Below are 18,931 nucleotides of genomic sequence, written 5' to 3'. Positions count from 1 at the left end.
ATTGGGCACCAAATTCAACTGAACAATTCTTTCATTTAATTTTTTATTCAGGAGTTTGATATATTTTGCTGTTTCAGAAATAAAGAGGTCTAACTGTACAAGATTTCTAAAGTTTTGTGGTTATACAATTTCAGATAAAACAAAGACGTTCCACAATCACATTTTTGTCATAGTAGCAGACAGATTGCTTTGTGGTAGGTATACAGAAGACGTGCCTTTTAGCCACTGTGCACACCAGCTTTTGATATTTCTCCCTAAACATTCTTCACCTTCCTTACTCCTTTAAAAGATCCTCTCAAAACCCACGTCTTTCACCTTTACTATGTCCTTCTTTGGCTTGGCATTCATTTTTTAAAAAATATTGATTATACCTTTATTAAACATCTTGGATATTTTTCTGTATTGAAGATGCTATATAAGTGAAAGGTCTTGCTGTAGTACTCAGTAATATCGTAGGCATAATAAACTATACTCTCCAGTTTCTCTGAACACTCTCTGCTTCTGTTTTATTCATTATTCAGTCTCCCTTTCTTGCTCTCAATTATCTGTTATTGTTTTTTTTCCATACTCTTTATACTTATTTTTCTACATTTCCCCAACACTCTGTATAAACATAGACTGATTTTTTTGTGCTCCTGCAAGATCAGGAACCAACAAGCCCAAACACTGAGGCTGGTAAGTGTTCCAACTTCCTGGCTCCATTTTCAACATCAGAGGCAAGTCAACTTGTTAACCAGCCTTGTTGACCAGTGATTAAAGGAAGCTGCCTAAGATTTTCCATTTAGTTTCCTGACATGATGAAAGCAGGCACACAGTAGTAGGTCGGGTTGCCAGTACTCTAGGTAGGCTTACAGACCCCATCTGTCTCATTGCAGGGTGCCACAAAAAAAACACCAGCCTGTTGGGTTGCTACTCATTTACCCCTTCCTGCAGCTAGGTGCTTCACTAGCCTGTGTGCGAGCCTTTATTAGGAAGCTGTCTCAGGGCACTGGTCAAAACTCCAGTAAGTGATAACTTTTCCAGAATATTTTCTCCAAACCACCCTTTGATGGAAGCTGTTTTTAATGATGGGTACACAAGAACGTCACAGACTCCAAATCAGTTTGGGGACAAATATTTCAAAATGAACTTAGGTGCAAATGAATGGGATGCCTCCACCTAGCTTAATCAATAGAAAAACTGAAGTGTCAGGGATACAATTATGGGTCTGATACAAGTTAATATCAATGGGAATAACACTCAAAAGCCTTAATTCTGATGTATAAATATTCTGCATGCTGGAACATTTTTGAACTGAATGCTGAACAATTACCCCAAAATCTGAATTTACAGATTGTCATTTAAAAAGAAAATCTGACATTTCAACAAATCCAGAAACATATAAGAGTTAAGTGAAAATTCCCAGGCCCCTCTCCTTTATAAAATCAAGCAAAAGCAACCTTAAAAACAGCATTTGGAAGCTTCTCTTTCCTCAACGCCATAACCAAAACAATTAACAATTCAGTACAATTAAATGACAGAAGAGCATATTGCACTTATTTTGAAGTGCAGCATTAAAAAAGAAATGTATAATACAAAGTACATTGCAAAGCTATGCAACATTCAAGATTATAGTTTATCATTAATTATTCCAGATTAAACATAACCAAATTTCACTGGCAGTAAAGCTTCCCGTTGACACTAAATTTTATGTATACTGCAGAACAGGTCAAATATTTAATCACAGACGAATATGTTGAATGTTTTTGTCTGACTCGTAAGTACCTTGATTAAAATCTGCCCTTGTGCGTTCCCTTCAGATAAGCCACATTTCAACTGCATTTTTCTGTGAAAGGTGGTGGCACATTTGGAATGACACACCTATTTGTCTTAAAGAGTAGGTGAAGCAGTAACAATCCCAGAGACTTGTTTAGGGCATAACATATTTAAGCATGCAAAATCAACCAAATACATTCATTGTACCGAGAGAGAGATTTAATCAGAATGAGAGTCAGGCTTTCTTTATTCATTCTGAAGAAAATCAAAATATACAATTTTTAAAAAGTAACAGACAATGCTTACTCCCACTGATTATAACTTTGTGAACCAAAATGCTAAGCTATTGGAATGGTGCCCAATATTTACGATTGCCTCAGGAACCAACTCGAAGTTATGGCACAGTGGTTAGCGCTGCTACCTCACAGCGCCAGCACCCGGGTTCAGTTCTGTGGAGTCTGCATGTTCTCCCCGTGTCTGCATGGGATTCCTCCAGGTACTCCGGTTTCCTCCCACAGTCCAAAGATGTGCAGGTTAGCAGGATTAGTGGGGTAAATACGTGTCATGGGGATAGGGTCTGGGTAAGGTGCTCTATCAGAAGGTTGGTGCAGACTCAAAGAGCCAAATGGTCTTGTTCTGCACAATAGTGATTCTGTAATAGCAACTCACCAATGACTGGATAGCCACTTGGGTTTGGCCCTGCTTAAATTCACATAGCACCAGTTACTGCGAAGTTGTTTTTAATATTTTCTTTATAAGTCGTCTATTATTGAACTATTTTTGTGAGAAATGTGCTTATACAGGAATTTCATTCAACCACAATGTTGTGGACATTAGAGGCAGGGATGCAGATTCAACTGTTGCAAATTCCCAAAATCTTTCTAACAGTAGCAGCTTAAGCATCAAGAATTTCAGGAAAAGGAGTAAGGAGAGCATTATAACATACATTTGTATACAGTGAAGGTGGACAAGCACCAGGACACACAGGGTATACTATAGCGTGCACACAAATCAAGTAGAAGTTCAGATAAACAGTGAACACTTTTGTTTTATCATTTGTTATCTTTGTGATATGATTAGGTCTGTTCCTGATAAGTCATAACAATTGGGCTGCAACATTTGTCTTCTGTAAATGCATGTTCATTATGTCAACATGCTTAAGGAATGTTTGCACAGGCAAGTATGAGAATATTAAGGGCTTTAGATGAATTTAAAAATGACAGGTTCATGTATTTAAAAGGATTCGAAAACTGAAGTTCTATCTGTTCCATATCAAAATGTAAGAGTTGTTCTAAAAGCTTCTCTACTGAAATGATGTGGCAAAATTATCTGGTTCTCTTTTACATACATCTCTTTAACAAGCATATACATACTCTATAGAACACTGTCCTATGACTTTTAGCCACCTTGCTGATTGTTTCAACTAGACAAGGGAGCTACTACAATAGACATATTTGCTGGAATTTTACGTGGAGGTTGTTGCCCTGCTCCCAGCTTAGAAATCACAACTCCATTTACCATTTAAAACTGCACAAGTGGTCCACTGCTATGACCACATGCAACCCCACAGACTCTGAGGAGAATGGAGGAGTGTGGGGGCATTAGTTGTTACAGAAGGAGGGGACTTGCTTAGAGGGCCTCTGCTAGGCAAAACCCAACATGTAATTTGCTACTTAAGGCTTCAAATGGTCTCTGGACAATTAAGTCACCCAAAGCCTTCACCGTACTACAGGTGCCACTTAACATACGCAAATTTATACTTCCCTCACCCGCCAGCCTAGCTTTGGTTGGTGGGGGGGGGGAGCATGCTTCCTGATGCAAGTTTTGCCGCACTGATTTATAAATGTACATTGTGAACTGTAAGCTTGCAACGCTTGAACTTTACAAAATCTGACAACATTTCTCAAAATAATATATAATTGCTACAATTTTAGCTTCACCGCTCCCGACCCACAAGATTCATTTGTGGAATATCATACAAATCTTCTGCACAAATTCAGTGTAGTTAGCGTTCCATTGAAGTGATCTTTGGTCAGCCAAAGAGAATCCACTGCAAAATAAAGTGGATTTGTTAGAGGTGATCAGATTTGATTTAACACCATATAAATTAGGAATACTGCACAATACGCCACATCAAAATAAATGCACATTTATACGCTCAACAGAACAATGTGTATACATTAGAACCGCTTAATTGTCACTCCAATCTTAAATGTTAAATTAAGTTGTGAAAAAATAAATAGATTTCAAGATCAAATAAATCAAATTGAGGGGAAACCCTTCCACAAATCAAACTGAGGGGAAATACATTCCACAATACAATAATTATATTGCCTCAAGGAATACTAAAAAGGGAATTGATATAAGGGCTATAGGCAAAACAAGATTGCAGGCTTCCACTTCATAATAAAACTTCCATTTTATAAAATGTTTTTATCTATAAACTTTGCTGTTTAATGGTCTTTTGGTTAAGATCAAGCGCAAGATCAGGTTATCATCAGCTAGGATCGAGAGTGTTCCTTTTGTGGGGGCCATGAATTGGATTCAATGTGAATTTGAATTGAATTATGGAGCAAGCAATGAGTTGGATTCGGGATTGATCGAACCGTTCTGCTTATTGACTTCTGAATTCTGAGAAAGAAATAACATTTTAAAAAATATAAAACATTGCAGTTTAATTAGATTGCTAAAGATTGCAATCTTATCAAATCAAGTATAATGCATGGAACAATCCAAGTAAAGGGGGATTTTTTGTTATCTTATGTTTTATGGGGTTGATTTACAGGGGATTGGAAGGATAGGTATGGTATGCGTTTTCTCAGATGAATAAACAAAGCAGATGGCCGGCAAAAGACAAAACAACATTATTGATAGGAAATCTTCAAGGATGTATTTTAGTGTATATGAATCTGGACTTTGATTACAAATTTTATAATAATCTTGGTAAGGATAATCAATTTGAAACTATGTGGTGAATGTCAGGAATGATGCCACTGTTTAACTGCTTGAAAAAGAGAATCTTTGTACTTTAACTTCTAACTTCTTGTATTCTAGTTCTTGCATAACTATAGTCATCACAGTCTCCTGGAGTTTCTGTTCTTCAACTCATAAATGTCTCAGTATAAGATATTGCTACCTATAAATCATAAACAAGTTTTTAAGAACAAGATGGCCCAATGTAATTGATAGCAGAAGTATTGTTATCTTAGATGCTGTTTCGCCACATACCATTAATAAGTAATTAATTTGTCTGCTTGAAAGTCAGAAAACATGTACAGTCTTCCTAGCTTTGAGCAAGGGGTAAAGAAATCAGAATATATAGCTGGATTTTGCGACCCTTCTCACCAGCAGGGTCTTCTGGTTGTGCCCACTATGGACTCCCTGTGGCAAGCCAGGCAAGCCACACAAAACACTGCAGACATCAGCACAAACAGAAGATCCCACAAGTGGCCACTGGTGAGTCACCAGGGAGGGAGGGAGGGAGGGGGTGTTGAATCCCACTCATTGACACTGACAGTCAGATTCAGCAACAGTTGAAAAAGAACTTAGCAATACCCCTAGTTTAAAAAGGATAAAATAAAGATTTGCATTTATATAGCATTTTTATTTAGTGTCTCAAAGTGCTTTACAGCCCATTAAGTACTTTGAACTGTAGACAGTTATAATGTAGGAAATGATTTGAATGAAAAAAATTGAATTATTAGCTAGCCACAACTCTTAGTTGGAGAAACAGTTATCCATCTGCAAAACACGTCATAGCTTTGAGGCTGGGATATGAAATATTGACATACAAAGATGACCTTTGCTCAACTGCCCAGAAATCTGCCATGATACAGACAGGTTGACCCATTGCCTCCATTGATTTATATAGTGAATGAAATATGTGCAAGTAGGCATGACACTGGGTTGTTTCACAATAGTCTGGTGAATTCCCTAGTGTAAGATTATACTACAGACAAGGTATACCTGCATTACAATTAGGTAATGAATGGCCACAGAACCCCATTATGGCTGGAACAGATTGCTTCTGCAGTTGCCACAGAATTGTGTTTCTGTTCGTGCCTACTGTTTGATATTTCAATAGGGGTGGATGCCAAGGGGGTTAAAGGTAAAACAGCTCAAGAATGTGATCAATACAGTGTCCGATCGTTTTGAGTGCAGGCAGCTAGATGCTCAGTTCCCACCACTGCAGCAGGTGTACGTGTGCTTGCAGGCAAGACACCACAAGGTGCAAGGGTTATACAGGCTACGATATTAGAAACCAAGTGAGACAAGAAGTAATTAACTCGCCAACCATGCTCAAAAGTTTGGCAAGTTTATTTCACAGACTCTCCTGAGGAACCAGGTCTCAGGATAAAAAGGTGTCTGTCACACAGGGAACAGAGTATCTGGAAAGCAAACTTGTAACATTCCTTGAGCAGGTGGGCTCTTAAAATACATATACAGTCAGGTTATAGCACTGAACCTTGACTGCTATTTTAACTCTGGTCTGATGTGGGGAAGCCATTTCCCTGCCAGAAGGGCGGGTGAATAAAAGCTTGACTCAAAATCGATGACAACCTGAAGTCACTGGGTGGGATTTTCTGATGGGGAGGTGCCGGCATTGGACTGGGGTAAACACAGCAAGAAGTCTCACAACACCTGGTTAAAATCCAACAGGTTTATTTGGTAGCAAAAGCCACTAGCTTTCAGAGTGCTTGCTGCTCCTTCGTCAGGTGACGAAGAGGCTCAGCTGATGAAAGGGCAGTAAGCACTCCAAAAGCTAGTGGCTTTTATTACTAAATAAACTTGTTGGACTTTAACCTGGTGTTGTGAGACTTCTTACCGGGCTTTTCTGGTCATTTGCTGGTGGTGGAGGGTGTGGACAACAAGAAACTCCATTGGCAGCAGCAGGATTGGAATATCCAATGACAGGTACAGCAGGTGATCGAGGCAGCAAATGGAATGTTGGCCTTTATCGCGAGAGGGATGGAGTATAAAAGCAAGGAGGTCGTGCTGCAACTGTACAAGATACGGGTGAGGCTGCACCTAGAGTACTGTGTACAATTTTGGTCCCCTTATTTAAGGGAGGATATATTAGCTTTGGAGGGGGTACAGAGAAGGTTCACCAAGTTGATTCTGGAGATGAGGGGGTTAGCTTATGAGGAGAGATTGAGTAGACTGGGTCTGTACTCATTGGAGTTTAGAAGATTGAGGGGAGATCCTATAGAGACATATAAGACAATGAAGGGGCTAGACAGGGTAAAAGCAGCGAGGTTATTTCCACTTGCAATGGAAACAAAAACTAGGGGGCAATGCCTCAAAATATGGGGTGAGTCAATTTAGAACAGAGTTGAGGAGGAACTTCTTCCCCCAGAGGGTAGTGAATCTTTAGAATTCTCTGCCCAATAAAGCAGTAGAGGCTACCTTGTTAAATGTGTTTAAGTCACAGATAGATAGATTTTTAACCAATAAGGAATTAAGAGTTATAGGGAGCGGGCAGGTAAATGGAACTGAACCCAGTTATCAGATCATGATCTTATTGAATGGTGAAGCAGGCTCGAGGGGTTAGATGGCCTACTCCTGCTCATATTTCTTACGTAAAACACTCCGAGGAGGGTGACACGGAAAATTCTGCCCAATTTGGGATTGAGATTACACCCTAATTGTAACAATGAAAATTACGGGTTTACCTTAACTCAGGTCAAGCTATTCAGGCTTTGACCAACAAAAAAAAAGGCCCTAATAAAATATAAAAGGAAAATAATGCTAATGCTGGAATCTGAAACAAAAACAGAAAATGTTGGAAAATCTCAGCAGGTTTGCCAGCGTCTGTGGAGAGAGAATGGAGCCAATGTTTCATGTCTGGATGACCCTTTGTCTAATAAAATATACTTCATCAAAATAAAACATATTCGATTTGCATCTGTACCAAATCACATTCTGAAATCCAATTAAAGATCAGTGACATTCAAGGAATTATTTTTCCAGTTACCTTACTGAACATTTCCGTTAAAATAATGTTTTGCTTAGGAGCCTTCCAGAATGCTGTTGAGTTAATTTGACAGCAGCCGTGGTCAAATCATTTACAAAGTCCTTTTTGCCAAATCCTTCCTGTTAAAACACAAAAATATATTGTCACATTATTGTCTTGACTTTTCACAAGTGTCAATCAAAATTCAAAAGTTTTTCGCTGCCTCAGAAAACAAAACCAAATTTTTAATTCTTTATCATTTAAAAAAAGATCAATCATTAACTTTGCACAGAGATCTCCACCTGCAACCTCCTCTGTGGCTGGAATTCTTCATGCCGCTGCAGTGAATGGCATTTTGGCCGAGTGCCAAATTCTCCATTGTTACTTGCAGTGGGGCAACCATGGAGGAGATCAAAGACTCCTACCCTATGTCTGACTCCCTGCATTCACAATAAAGAAGCACAGTATTGTAAATTTACGACTTTTAAGCCATGTGTGTAGAAATCAAATTCTTATTTCCTTCACTCAAAAATGCAGACTCCGTGCTGTATGTCAGAATACCGTAAAATATCTGAACTTGTGTCATTAATTGTTATAGCTTATAAACATCCTTCATCATGGTGGCACAATGGTTAGCACTGTTGCCCCACAGTGCTAGTGACCAGGCTTCAATTCCAGCCTTGGGTGGTTGCCTGTGAGGAGTTTGCACATTCTCCCTGTCTGCGTGGGTTTCCTTCAGGTGACCATAACTCACAGCAGCAGAAGTAGGCCATTCGGCCCATTGGGTTTGCTCCGCATTCAATCATGGCTGCTATTTTTCTCATCCCCATTCTCCTGTCTTTTCCCCATAATCCCTGATCCCCTTATAAATCAAAACATATCTATCTCTGTATTAATAACATTCAATGACTTGGCCTCCACAGCATTCTGTGGCAGAGTTCCACAGATTCACCACTCTCTGGCTGAAGAAATTCCTTCTCATCTTTGTTTTAAAGGATACGCCCCCTTAGCCTGAGGTTGTGCTTTCTGGTTCTAGTTTTTCCTACTAGTGGAACATCCTTTCCATGTCCACTCTATCCAGTCTTCACTGTATCCTGCAAATTTCAATATGATTCCCCCCTCATCCTTCTAAACTCCAAGTACAGACCCAGAGTCCTCAACCGTTCCTCATACGACAAGCTCTTCATTCCAGGGATCATTCTTGTGAACCTCCTCTGGACCTTTACCAAGGCCAGCATATTCTTCCTTAGATATGGGACCTAAAACTGCTCACAATACTCCAAATGGGGTCCGATCAGAGCCTTATACAGCCTCAGAATTGCATCCCTGCTCTTGTATTCTAGCTCTCTTGACATGAATGCTAACATTGCATTTGCCTTCCCAACTGCCGACTGAACCTGCACATTAACTTAGACAGAGTCTTGAACAATGACTCCCAAGTCCCTTTGTGTTTCTGATTTCCTAAGCATTTTCCCATTTAGAAAATAATCTGCCTCCATTCCTCCTTCCAAGGAGCATAACCTCACTTTTCCACATTGTATTCCATCTGCCACTTCTTTGTCTACTCTCCTAACCTGCCCAAGTTCTTCTGCTGCCTCCCGGCTTCCTCAACACTATGTGCCCTTCTACATATCTTTGTATCATCTACAAACTTAGCAACAGTGCCTCAGATTCTTCTTCCAAATTGTTAATGTATATTGTGAAAAGTTGTGGTCCCAGCACCAACCCCTAAAGCACACCTGCCATCCTGAAAAAGACCTCTTTATCCCCACTTTGTCTTCTGCCAGTCAGCCAATCCTCTGTGTGAACTGGATTTAACACCATAGGCACTTATTTAACAGTCTCCTATGCGGCACCTTGTCAAGGCCTTCTGGAAATCTAAATAAATCACGTCCACTGGTTCTCCTTTATCTAATTTCCTTGTTACCTCCTCAAAGAGCTCCAACTGATTTGTCAGACATTAACCGCTCTCCCCCGCCCCGCCACCCGCCTTGACAAAGCCATGCTGACTCAGTCCTATTTTATCATGTACTTCAAAGTATTCTGCGATCTCATCTTTAATAATGGACTCTAAAATCTTGCCAATGACTGAAATCAGGCCAACTGGTCTACAAATTTCCCATCTGCTGCCTCCCTCCCTTCTTAAATAGCGGTGTTACATTAGCTACTTTCCAGTCCTCTGGGACCCTTCCTGCCTCCACTGATTCCTGAAAGAACACCACCAATGCCTCCCCAAACTCTTCAGCTATCTCTTTTAGAACCCTGGGGTGTAGTCTATCCGGTCCAGGTGATTTTTCCACTTTCAGGCCTTTCAATTTCCCCAGAACCTTCTCCTTAACGATGACCACTGCACTCACCCGTGCCTTTGATTCTCCTGGAGCTCTGGCATCCCACTCGTGTCTTCCAATGTTCCGCTGCCATTTCTTTGTTTCCTATTATTACTTCTCTAGCCTCATTTTCCAATGGTTCAATGTTTATTTTTGCCTCTGTGTTACCTTTTATATGTTGAAAAAAACTCTTCCTTTCTTCTTTGATATTACAAGCTAGCTTACACTCATATTTCATCTCTCCCCCCTCAATGGTCCAGTTTCCTCCCACATTCCAAAGATGTGCAGGTTAGGTGGATTGGCCATGCTGAATAGTCCCTTAGTGTCCAAAGATGTGAAGGTTAGAGGGATTAGCAGGGCAAATATTTGGGTTATGGGGATAGGGCCTGAGTGGGAATATTGTCAAAGCAGAATCAATGGGCCAAATGTCAGGACTCTATGATTCTAATTGAGTCTTCACATTAAACCCTAACTTCCAAGAGTGAGTGGCTAACTTCTGATTCCCAAAATGTTTGCAGCACCAACAAGACAAGACATGATTCAGGAGTGTAATTGTCTGCACTTGCACTTGTGTATTAGTAACAGCACTTAAAAAGCTAGGTAACATCCAGGTCAAACAATCCTCTTAATAAGCTCATTATCTACCACCTTATACAGCCTGCACCACTATGGCCGCAACGTGTGCTACTTACAGAATATTCTGCAGCAAGTTGCCAGACTTCTTTGAAAGTATAGAAAACGGACAACAAAAAAAAGCAGCAATTTATAGTGCCTTGTGGCCACTATTCACACAATATTCAATTAAATCATGACTCTGACTCATAGCTGATCAAAGCTCAATTCTATTTATCGATCTTTGTTCTGTTTCTCTTGATCCAGAGTATTATCTTGACACACCTTCCATACTCTCAACACTCACCAATTGGAATGACAAGAGTAGCAAAAGAAACAGGGTCACTTCCAAGCTGCCCTCCAAGTCACAAATCACCTTGGCTTGGATGTATTATGGCAGAATCAAGGTTCTGGACTTCTCTACCTACTAGCAGTGAAGGAGCCCCTTCACAAGGGCTGAAATAATAAGGAGAAGCCAGGCCATATGTGACCAGGATTGTATAATAAATACTGGCCTTGATAACTAAAACTCACGTCCACTGAGAATGCACAGAAAATGAAAATGCACCACAGACTTTTTTAGATTTTGGTAGGGTTTCCAGTCTCCGAAGTAGCCAAATGCATCATACATGTGTGATGCCAGCTGATACTTAAATCACAATTTCACACACTAACCATTAATGGATAAAACAGAAATAAAATCAGGCCATGTCTAAGAATCTGTTACATACCTTTTTAAAGGAGCTCTGCAAGTCTTTCTGTGCCCACAATTCATACAGGAGAAGACAAGCAGCTTTGCCAGCAGAGGGATGAGCACTATAAAAATAAATGGATAATATTTACATACTTACACAATGCAATTTGCATGCACATAATTTTGACCAAATATATCATACTAATATATAGGTATGGAACTTCTCATAGTCTTTGAGCAGGTATCAGTTTACTTGGAACAGAATAAGTTAGCGCAAAAGCTCAGAATTTTAAATACCAGAGAATTATATACATCACCACCTTTACATTGAATGATCTACAATCTTTTACATGGCACAAATAGATTTTTGAAACAAAGCACTACCTGCCCACTAAACTAGCAATTCCACCAATTGTCATAGAATGTCTACAGTGCATTCCAGCCATCGAGTCTGCACTGACTTTCTGACAGAGTATGTTACCCTAGCCCTCTCCACTGTCACCCCATACATTTACCATGGCTAATCCAAACATCTTGGGACACTAAAGGGGCAATTTGGCATGGCCAAAAGCTGCATAGAAACAGGGTCACTTCCAAGCTGTCCTCCAAGTCACAAATCACCTTGATTTGGGGGTATTATGGCGGCGTCAAGGTCTTGGACATCTTTGGACTGTCGGGGGAAACCCACGCATACAGGGAGAGAATCTGTAAACTCCATACAAACAGTCACCTGAAGCAAGAATTGAACCCAGATCTCTGGGAGCTGAGTTAGCAATACTAACCCTGTGGCGCCCTGTACACTTCAGTACCAAAAGCAGGTGAAAACAACCAAGTGAAGACCAACAGCATTAAATAATACTGCTGAATAATACTTTCCTGATGATCCCACACTGCTGTGATGCTGGAAAATGAATGCCCTGTTCAGTTCACAAATCAATGACACTAACAATCTGGGATTATGTTCAATGTATTTCCTAGCGGAAATGCCAGACTGAAAAAAGTGCAAATTTATTTCGGAAAGAGGTCTGCTTACTTGGCTAGCATAACCTCAGAAGTACATAGAACACTACAGCACAAACAGGCCCTTCGGCCCACAAGTTGCGCCAATCATATCCATACCTACCAGGCCTATCTGTAGCTCTCAATCCCATTAAACCCCTAGTAGTTCTACATCTTAGAGGAACAGAGACAAATTGTTCACATTGTTTCTTTCCACCCATGATTTTTTTTAACAGCATTTGTGCCAATAAAATTCTGGCAGGAAAATGTTTGGCAAATGTGGTACACCGATTAAAAGTTCTAAACGCTTCTCAGTTTTGTTTTGGAATTAACTGAAAAGTACTGTTTCAAACCAGGAAAAACATTACTGCATAAATGTAGCACATTGTGGTCAGAACCCCGAGGTTGAGTGAATGAATTTTCAGCTACCAACCACATGGTGTCAGATGCCCAATTGTTGACTAGCTGGTCAAACTAGTGGCCAATGAGTGCACTCAGGATCCAATTAAGAATGGTGGAAAACCAATAGGAATCGCTCCAACAACACCACATTGGGAGCTCTCCATTTCAGTTAGAAACTGATGTAGATTTTTAAAATTTGTTCATGACTGTGGTCATCACTGGCAGGGCCAGCATTTCTTGTCCGTTCCTAATTGCCTTTGAAGCAATTGACTTGCTATGTTCCTGCAGAGGGACTGTCACCAATTTTTACAGATGCAATATAGAAAGCATTCTTTTTGGATGTATCACAGTTCTGACCAAGACTGCAAGGAATGACAAATATTATGAATATGACACAGCCAATCATGCAAATCAGCCTCTCATCCATTCAGTCTGTCCAGACTTCCTGCTGTCTTAGAAAAGCAGCCAGCATAATCAAGGACCCCATGCACCCCGGGCATTCTCTCTTGCCCCTTCTTCCGTTGGGAAAAAGATACAAAAGTCTGATCACGTACCAACCGACTCAAGAACAGCTTCTTCCCTGCTGCTATCAGACTTTTGAATGGACATAGCTTATATTAAGCTGATCTTTTGCCACACCCTACCTATGACTATAACACTATATTCTGTACCCTCTCCTTTCCGTCTCCCCTATGTACTCTATGAACGGATGTTTTGTCTGTAAGTTGTGCAAGAAACAATATTTTTCACTGCATTCCAACACATGTAACAACAATATATCAAATTAAAAGGAAGTTAAGAGTCACCCACATTGGTGTCCAAATATCTATTACTGCATAGCAACATTTATTATTCAAAACAAATTTAAAACCAATCAACTGTATTTATCAAAATAAAGTCAAGTTAGTTTCAGTTACCTCAAAACTATATTGTGAATAACAGTGTATGAGTACATAATGTTACTTTTGGAAGCTTCTGTATCTATTTTAATAGAGGCATTAACCCATTTATTGGTCTAAACGTGTCCAAATCATAATGGGATGAAAATAAGTTAAAACAGTTTGGTTGCTTGCTAAATTAGAAAATGTTTTTCTGATGAAATACCTGGATTTACTAAGGCTGATCAGATTTCTTAACATGGAGCCCTGTAGTACTGTTTTTGCCATGCTGGTATTACTTGGTATCAGATTTCGCATAATATTACAGGCCGACGCGATGGTATCGTCTGAAGTCTTGGAGCTACTGCCTTCTCCAGGGAGAAGCCGCGCTAAATCTGGTAAGGTCTGAGATGCTGACAAAGGATTTAAGAATTGGTTAATTACTCAAACTTTATAGACACTACCAAAATCACAACTTTGGCTTTGTCAACACTTGCATGGTGTCATACTCCCAAGTAGGCCTGCCTGCTTGGAATTCACCACAGTGCTGACCGCCTCCTGCTGGCTTCAAAACAGCAGAGAGCGACCATTAAGTGATCAATAATTGACTACTTGGGGGCCCACCCCCTGCAACACAGCTGAAATGATTAATGGAAAACATTGATCTCATGCAAAATGGAAAATATTTCATAAAAAATCACAATTTTCCCATCTATGATAATAGACAAGGCAGTTAGGAATTGTTCAGCCATCCAATATCAGGTTTGGTAGGCATATTCAACTGTATAACCGTTTGCGGGTGAGTGTCAAAAGAAAATGTCTCACCCAATTGTGGCTGGAGACTACTATGCCTCGACATGTTGTTCAGCAGCGAAACTGCAGTTTTCTGTATCTCCGAGTTGCTTGAACTGAGAAGCTTTGTGACCTGAGGAAGCGCCCTTTCTTTATCTACTATTTTTGAACTCATCAGATATGACGACTTGTGAAAAAAAGTCAAAGAAATTAAATGTTTCTGAAAACAAATAGGGTGCATATATCCTGTTAATTATAAGCCCATTCCCCACATTGATTAAAATGGATGAACTTGAACTCCGAGTCTAAAAGCTAATACGGAAATAGGAAATGTACTTTATATTTCATTGCAAAGAAAGAGAATAAAGTTAATCATTTTTGCATTCAACAGTTTGGCTGATTCTACTGAATTTCATTTTGCACAGGATTGTGTTTTTTTTTATTCAATCATGGGACATGGGTATTGCTGGCTGGACAACATTCATTACCCACCTCCAGTTGCCTGAGAGCAGTTGAGAGTCAACCACATTTCTTTGGCCCTGGAATCATATGTAGGCCAGACCAGGTAAGGACGGCAGATTTCCTTCCCTAATGGATATTAGTGAAGCAGAGGGGTTTTTTCCCAACAATCAACACGGTTTTCTGGTCATCGTCAGTACATTCTTAATTAGATATTTTTTATTTAATTCAGATTCTACCATCTGGGTGGCATTGGGCGGCACTGTAGCACAGTGGTTAGCACGGCTGCTTCACATCTCCAGGGACCTGGGTTCGATTCCCAGCTCGGGTCACTGTCTGTGTGGAGTTTGCATATTCTCCTCGTGTCTGCGCGGGTTTCCTCCAGGAGCTCCTGTTTGCTCCCACAGTCCAAAGATGTGTGGGTTAGGTTGATAGGCCATGTTAAAATTGCCCCTTACTGTCCTGGGATGTGGAGGTTAGAGGGATTAGAGGTTAAACATGTGGGGATAGGGCCTGGGTGGGATTGTAGTCAGTGCAGACTCGATGGGCCGAAGGGCCTGTTTCTGCACTGTAGAGTTCTATGTTCTATCTGCTGTGATGGGATTTGAACCCAAACTCCCAGTACATTAGTTAAGTTTCTGGATTAATAGTCTAGCAATAATAGCACGAGGCCATCATTTTCTCTACTAACAGTTGACAGAGAAAACACCCAGATTAGATGTGATTCCATAAAATGAGCGTTAGAGACACAATCCCTTTCATATATTAAGCAACAAAGTTTTGCTACACTATATTAAAAAAAATCTGTCCATTCAAAGTTTCTGTACCATTTTGTTGCTGGCTGTAAGGTTCTGCAGTGCTCCAGCACAAGCTTCCAGCGTAGCATCGGACTTGGATTTACTAATAAGAGCGGTATACATTTTGATTGCGTTTGAATGCGAAAGGTTGTTAACACCTTTGGGATTGTCATCCTCTGGAGGCAGGGGCATATTATATAAATCAGGCTGTGGAAGGAAAAAGAAACACACGTGACAGAAAGGCCAATATAAACATTTCAAAGGAACTCTTTCCAGTTTTGGCAGGAGCGGCATGCCAATGGGTATGAATGGCTGGCTGATTTTCAGTTCCATTGGAAGAAAAATCAGATGCACAACAGGAAACAAATCCAAATTGCAAGTTAACCACCAACTCCAAAAGTGAAAATTACCCACCTCCTTTCTGTTTGAGATAGCAGTGATCGATATTTCTACTAAAATATAGTTTGCGTTGGAGTTGGATTCAAATCTACCAGCAACAAAAATGCTGCATGAAACTAAATTTTAATTAATCTTGAAGCATTGGTTTTGGGTGAAAGATGTCAACAAAAAGTAAGTTCCATAAATTGTGTAATACCATATAACCATGGTTTCCAACTGTGTGCCCTGGCACACCTGATGTAGTAAACACAGTAAGAAGTCTCACATCACCAGGTTAAAGTCCAACAGGTTTATTTGGTAGTAAATGCCATTAGCCTTCAGAACGTTCTTCCTTCATCAGGTAACCTGACAGCATTCCAAAAGCTAGTGGTGTTTACTACCAAATAAACCTGTTGGACTTTAACCTGGTGTTGACACTCCTTACTGCGTTTACCCCAGTCCAACGCCAGCATCTCCACATCATGACGCCTGACGTGCCCACACGAAGAACCCCCCCTCATACTGCCAAAGTGTTCCGAGAAAAAAAATACTCAAAAATGATTCCGAATTCATGTAATTAAACTAACTTCCATCTTCAGCTCTGTGGTTGGCATTGCCCATTTCCCATTGTAACTTCTGTCCACATTAGTAATAGAAACTTTGAAGACCTGCTATTCTGTAGTTAAAGCTGCCTGATGGAGAAAGTGTTTCAGCTTCACCACTGGGAGGGTGCAATTACAATGTGACCGTTTAAATAGGTATAGGTAATTTACAATGGGATTATAAAAAGGAGTGAATTTATGACTTTAAAATGAATCTATATTATGTGTTGGTGTGTCCTGCTCCATTGATCTACCTGCCTCTGCAACCAAAATCAACTGGATAACACCACTTGGCATAATACCAAGAGCAGCACAGTGGTTAGCACTGCTGCTTTGCAGCACCCAGGACTCGGGTTCGATTCCTGGCTTGGGTCACTGTCTGTGTGGAGTTTACATGGTCTCCCCGTGCCTGTGTGGGTTTCCTCCAGGTGCTCTGGTTTCCTCCCACATTCTGAAAGACATGCTGGTTAGGTGCATTGACCTGAACATGCGCCGGACTGTGGCAACTCAGGGAATTTCACAGAACTTCATTGCAGTGTTAATGTAAGCCTTACTTGTGATTAATAAACAAACTTTATTTTAATACCACGGCAAATCAATAAGTTTTGCCACAAGTATTCACTTTCCATATTTCCACGCTAAAATGAATTTTGCTGCAGTATCAAGAACACAAAAGATTAGGAATTTCTTTAAAAATGAAAAATTAATTCATTAAAGCTTCTGCCGGTTGGATGACAGCAGTATAAAGTGTGAACATTGATTATTTAAGGCATTTTGAAATTTCAATTATGAAGACAGCAATTGTTGGTTTCCAATGGGAGAGTTCACTTAAAAACCAACATGCAATCTAAAAAAAGGGACCGAACTCCCTTGCATACACTGAATTGAACTCAAATAAAAACAGAAAATGCTGGAAAAACAGCAGGTCAGGCAGAATCTGAGAGAGAGAAAACAGAGCTACACTTTAACTCCAATACAACTCTTCAGACAGAAACCCGCCAGGCTGCTGCTTGGCTATGGCCTCTCGCGTCACGGTTTCAATGCTGTTGCCAGTGGGATGAGCCCGTTCCTCAATTGGCCTACTGGTTTTTGGGCTATCAAATGCCAACCCATCCACAAGTACAACCGTGATGGCTCTGCGCAGGCAAATATTGGCAGGTAGGCGACTTACTGGATTTAAGATGCTTTCCTGCCTTCAAGCCCACCATCTAGCCCTATGGCTTCAGATTCAATTTTCTGTGGTACATATCTAACGTACTTAACTTTTGTGCCGCATATTGCTAGTGAGAATGACATGACCTGCAGCACAAGAAAAATTTGAACAGCTTATTTCACTGCTCTGTGCTATGAGCTTTCTAGCAAATAAATGGAAGTGCACTTCATTATACTTCTATATACTATGTAGTCACAATAGAACCATAAAGAACTACAGCTCAGAAACAGGCCTTTCGGCCCTTCTTGTCTGTGCCAAACCATTTTTTGCCTAGTCCCACTGACCTGCACTTGAACCGTATCCCTCCACACCCCTCTCATCCATGAACCTGTCCAAGTTTTTCTTAAATATTAAAAGTGACCCCGCATTTATCACTTTATCTGGCAGCTCATTCCACACTCCCACCACTCTCTGTGTGAAGAAGCCCCCCCTAATATTCCCTTAAAACTTTTCTCCTTTCACCCTTAACCCATGCCCTCTGGTTTTTTTCTCTCCTAGCCTCAGTGGCAAAAGCCTGCTTGCATTCACTCTATACCCATCAAAATCTTATACACCTCTATCAAATCTCCCCTCATTCTTTTACTCTCCAGGGTATAAAGTCCTAACCTATTCAATCTCTCTCTGTAACTCAGCTTCTCAAGTCCCGGCAACATCCTCGTGAACCTTCTCTGCATTCTTTCAACCTTATTTACATCCTTCCTGTAACTAGGTGACCAAGACTGTACACAATACTCTAAATTCGGTCTCACCAATGCCTTATATAACCTTACTATAACGCTCCAACTTTTATACTCAATACTCCAATTTATAAAGGCCAATGTACCAAAAGCACTCTTTACGACCCTATCCACCTGTGATGTCACTTTTAGGGAATTCTGTACCTGTATTCCCAGATCCCTCTGTTCAACTGCACTCTTCAGAGTCCTACCATTTAGCCTGTACGTTCTACTTTGGTTTGTCCTTGCAAAGCGCAATACCTCACACAGTCATTTATTTCTGTCAGCAATGAAAAGAGGGCAGTTAAAAATAAAATCTCATCTTAACAGCAGGTATTTTTGTCAGGAATTCCC

The 18,931-nt window shown here is 40.3% G+C and overlaps 1 protein-coding gene and 1 long non-coding RNA gene across 2 annotated transcripts in view; both read right to left on the bottom strand.

Moving 5' to 3' along the window:
- Positions 1–1,096: 1,096 nt before the first annotated feature.
- LOC145357037 (uncharacterized) overlaps positions 1,097–18,931 on the bottom strand; it is a 447,747-nt gene continuing 429,912 nt past the window's right edge. Inside the window, exon 2 of the long non-coding RNA XR_013889237.1 lies at positions 1,097–2,060. This is a non-coding gene — a long non-coding RNA (uncharacterized LOC145357037). The remainder of the gene's footprint in view (positions 2,061–18,931) is intronic.
- LOC145357036 (plakophilin-1-like) overlaps positions 1,097–18,931 on the bottom strand; it is a 59,304-nt gene continuing 41,469 nt past the window's right edge. The window contains exons 9-14 of the mRNA XM_080210088.1: positions 15,699–15,875; positions 14,446–14,599; positions 13,847–14,033; positions 11,379–11,463; positions 7,730–7,848; positions 1,097–3,805 (exon numbers count right to left, since the gene is read on the bottom strand). Of these exons, the coding sequence (XP_080066214.1) occupies positions 7,747–7,848; positions 11,379–11,463; positions 13,847–14,033; positions 14,446–14,599; positions 15,699–15,875 (705 nt within the window). The 3' untranslated portion in view covers positions 1,097–3,805; positions 7,730–7,746. The remainder of the gene's footprint in view (positions 3,806–7,729; positions 7,849–11,378; positions 11,464–13,846; positions 14,034–14,445; positions 14,600–15,698; positions 15,876–18,931) is intronic.

This window comes from Carcharhinus amblyrhynchos, chromosome 22 (genome assembly GCF_965287045.1).
Source record: "Carcharhinus amblyrhynchos chromosome 22, sCarAmb.v2.hapA, whole genome shotgun sequence".
Taxonomy (NCBI): Eukaryota; Metazoa; Chordata; class Chondrichthyes; order Carcharhiniformes; family Carcharhinidae; genus Carcharhinus; species Carcharhinus amblyrhynchos.
The sequence above is the reverse complement of the archived record's forward strand: the minus strand, read 5'-3'. Positions and strand labels throughout refer to the sequence as shown.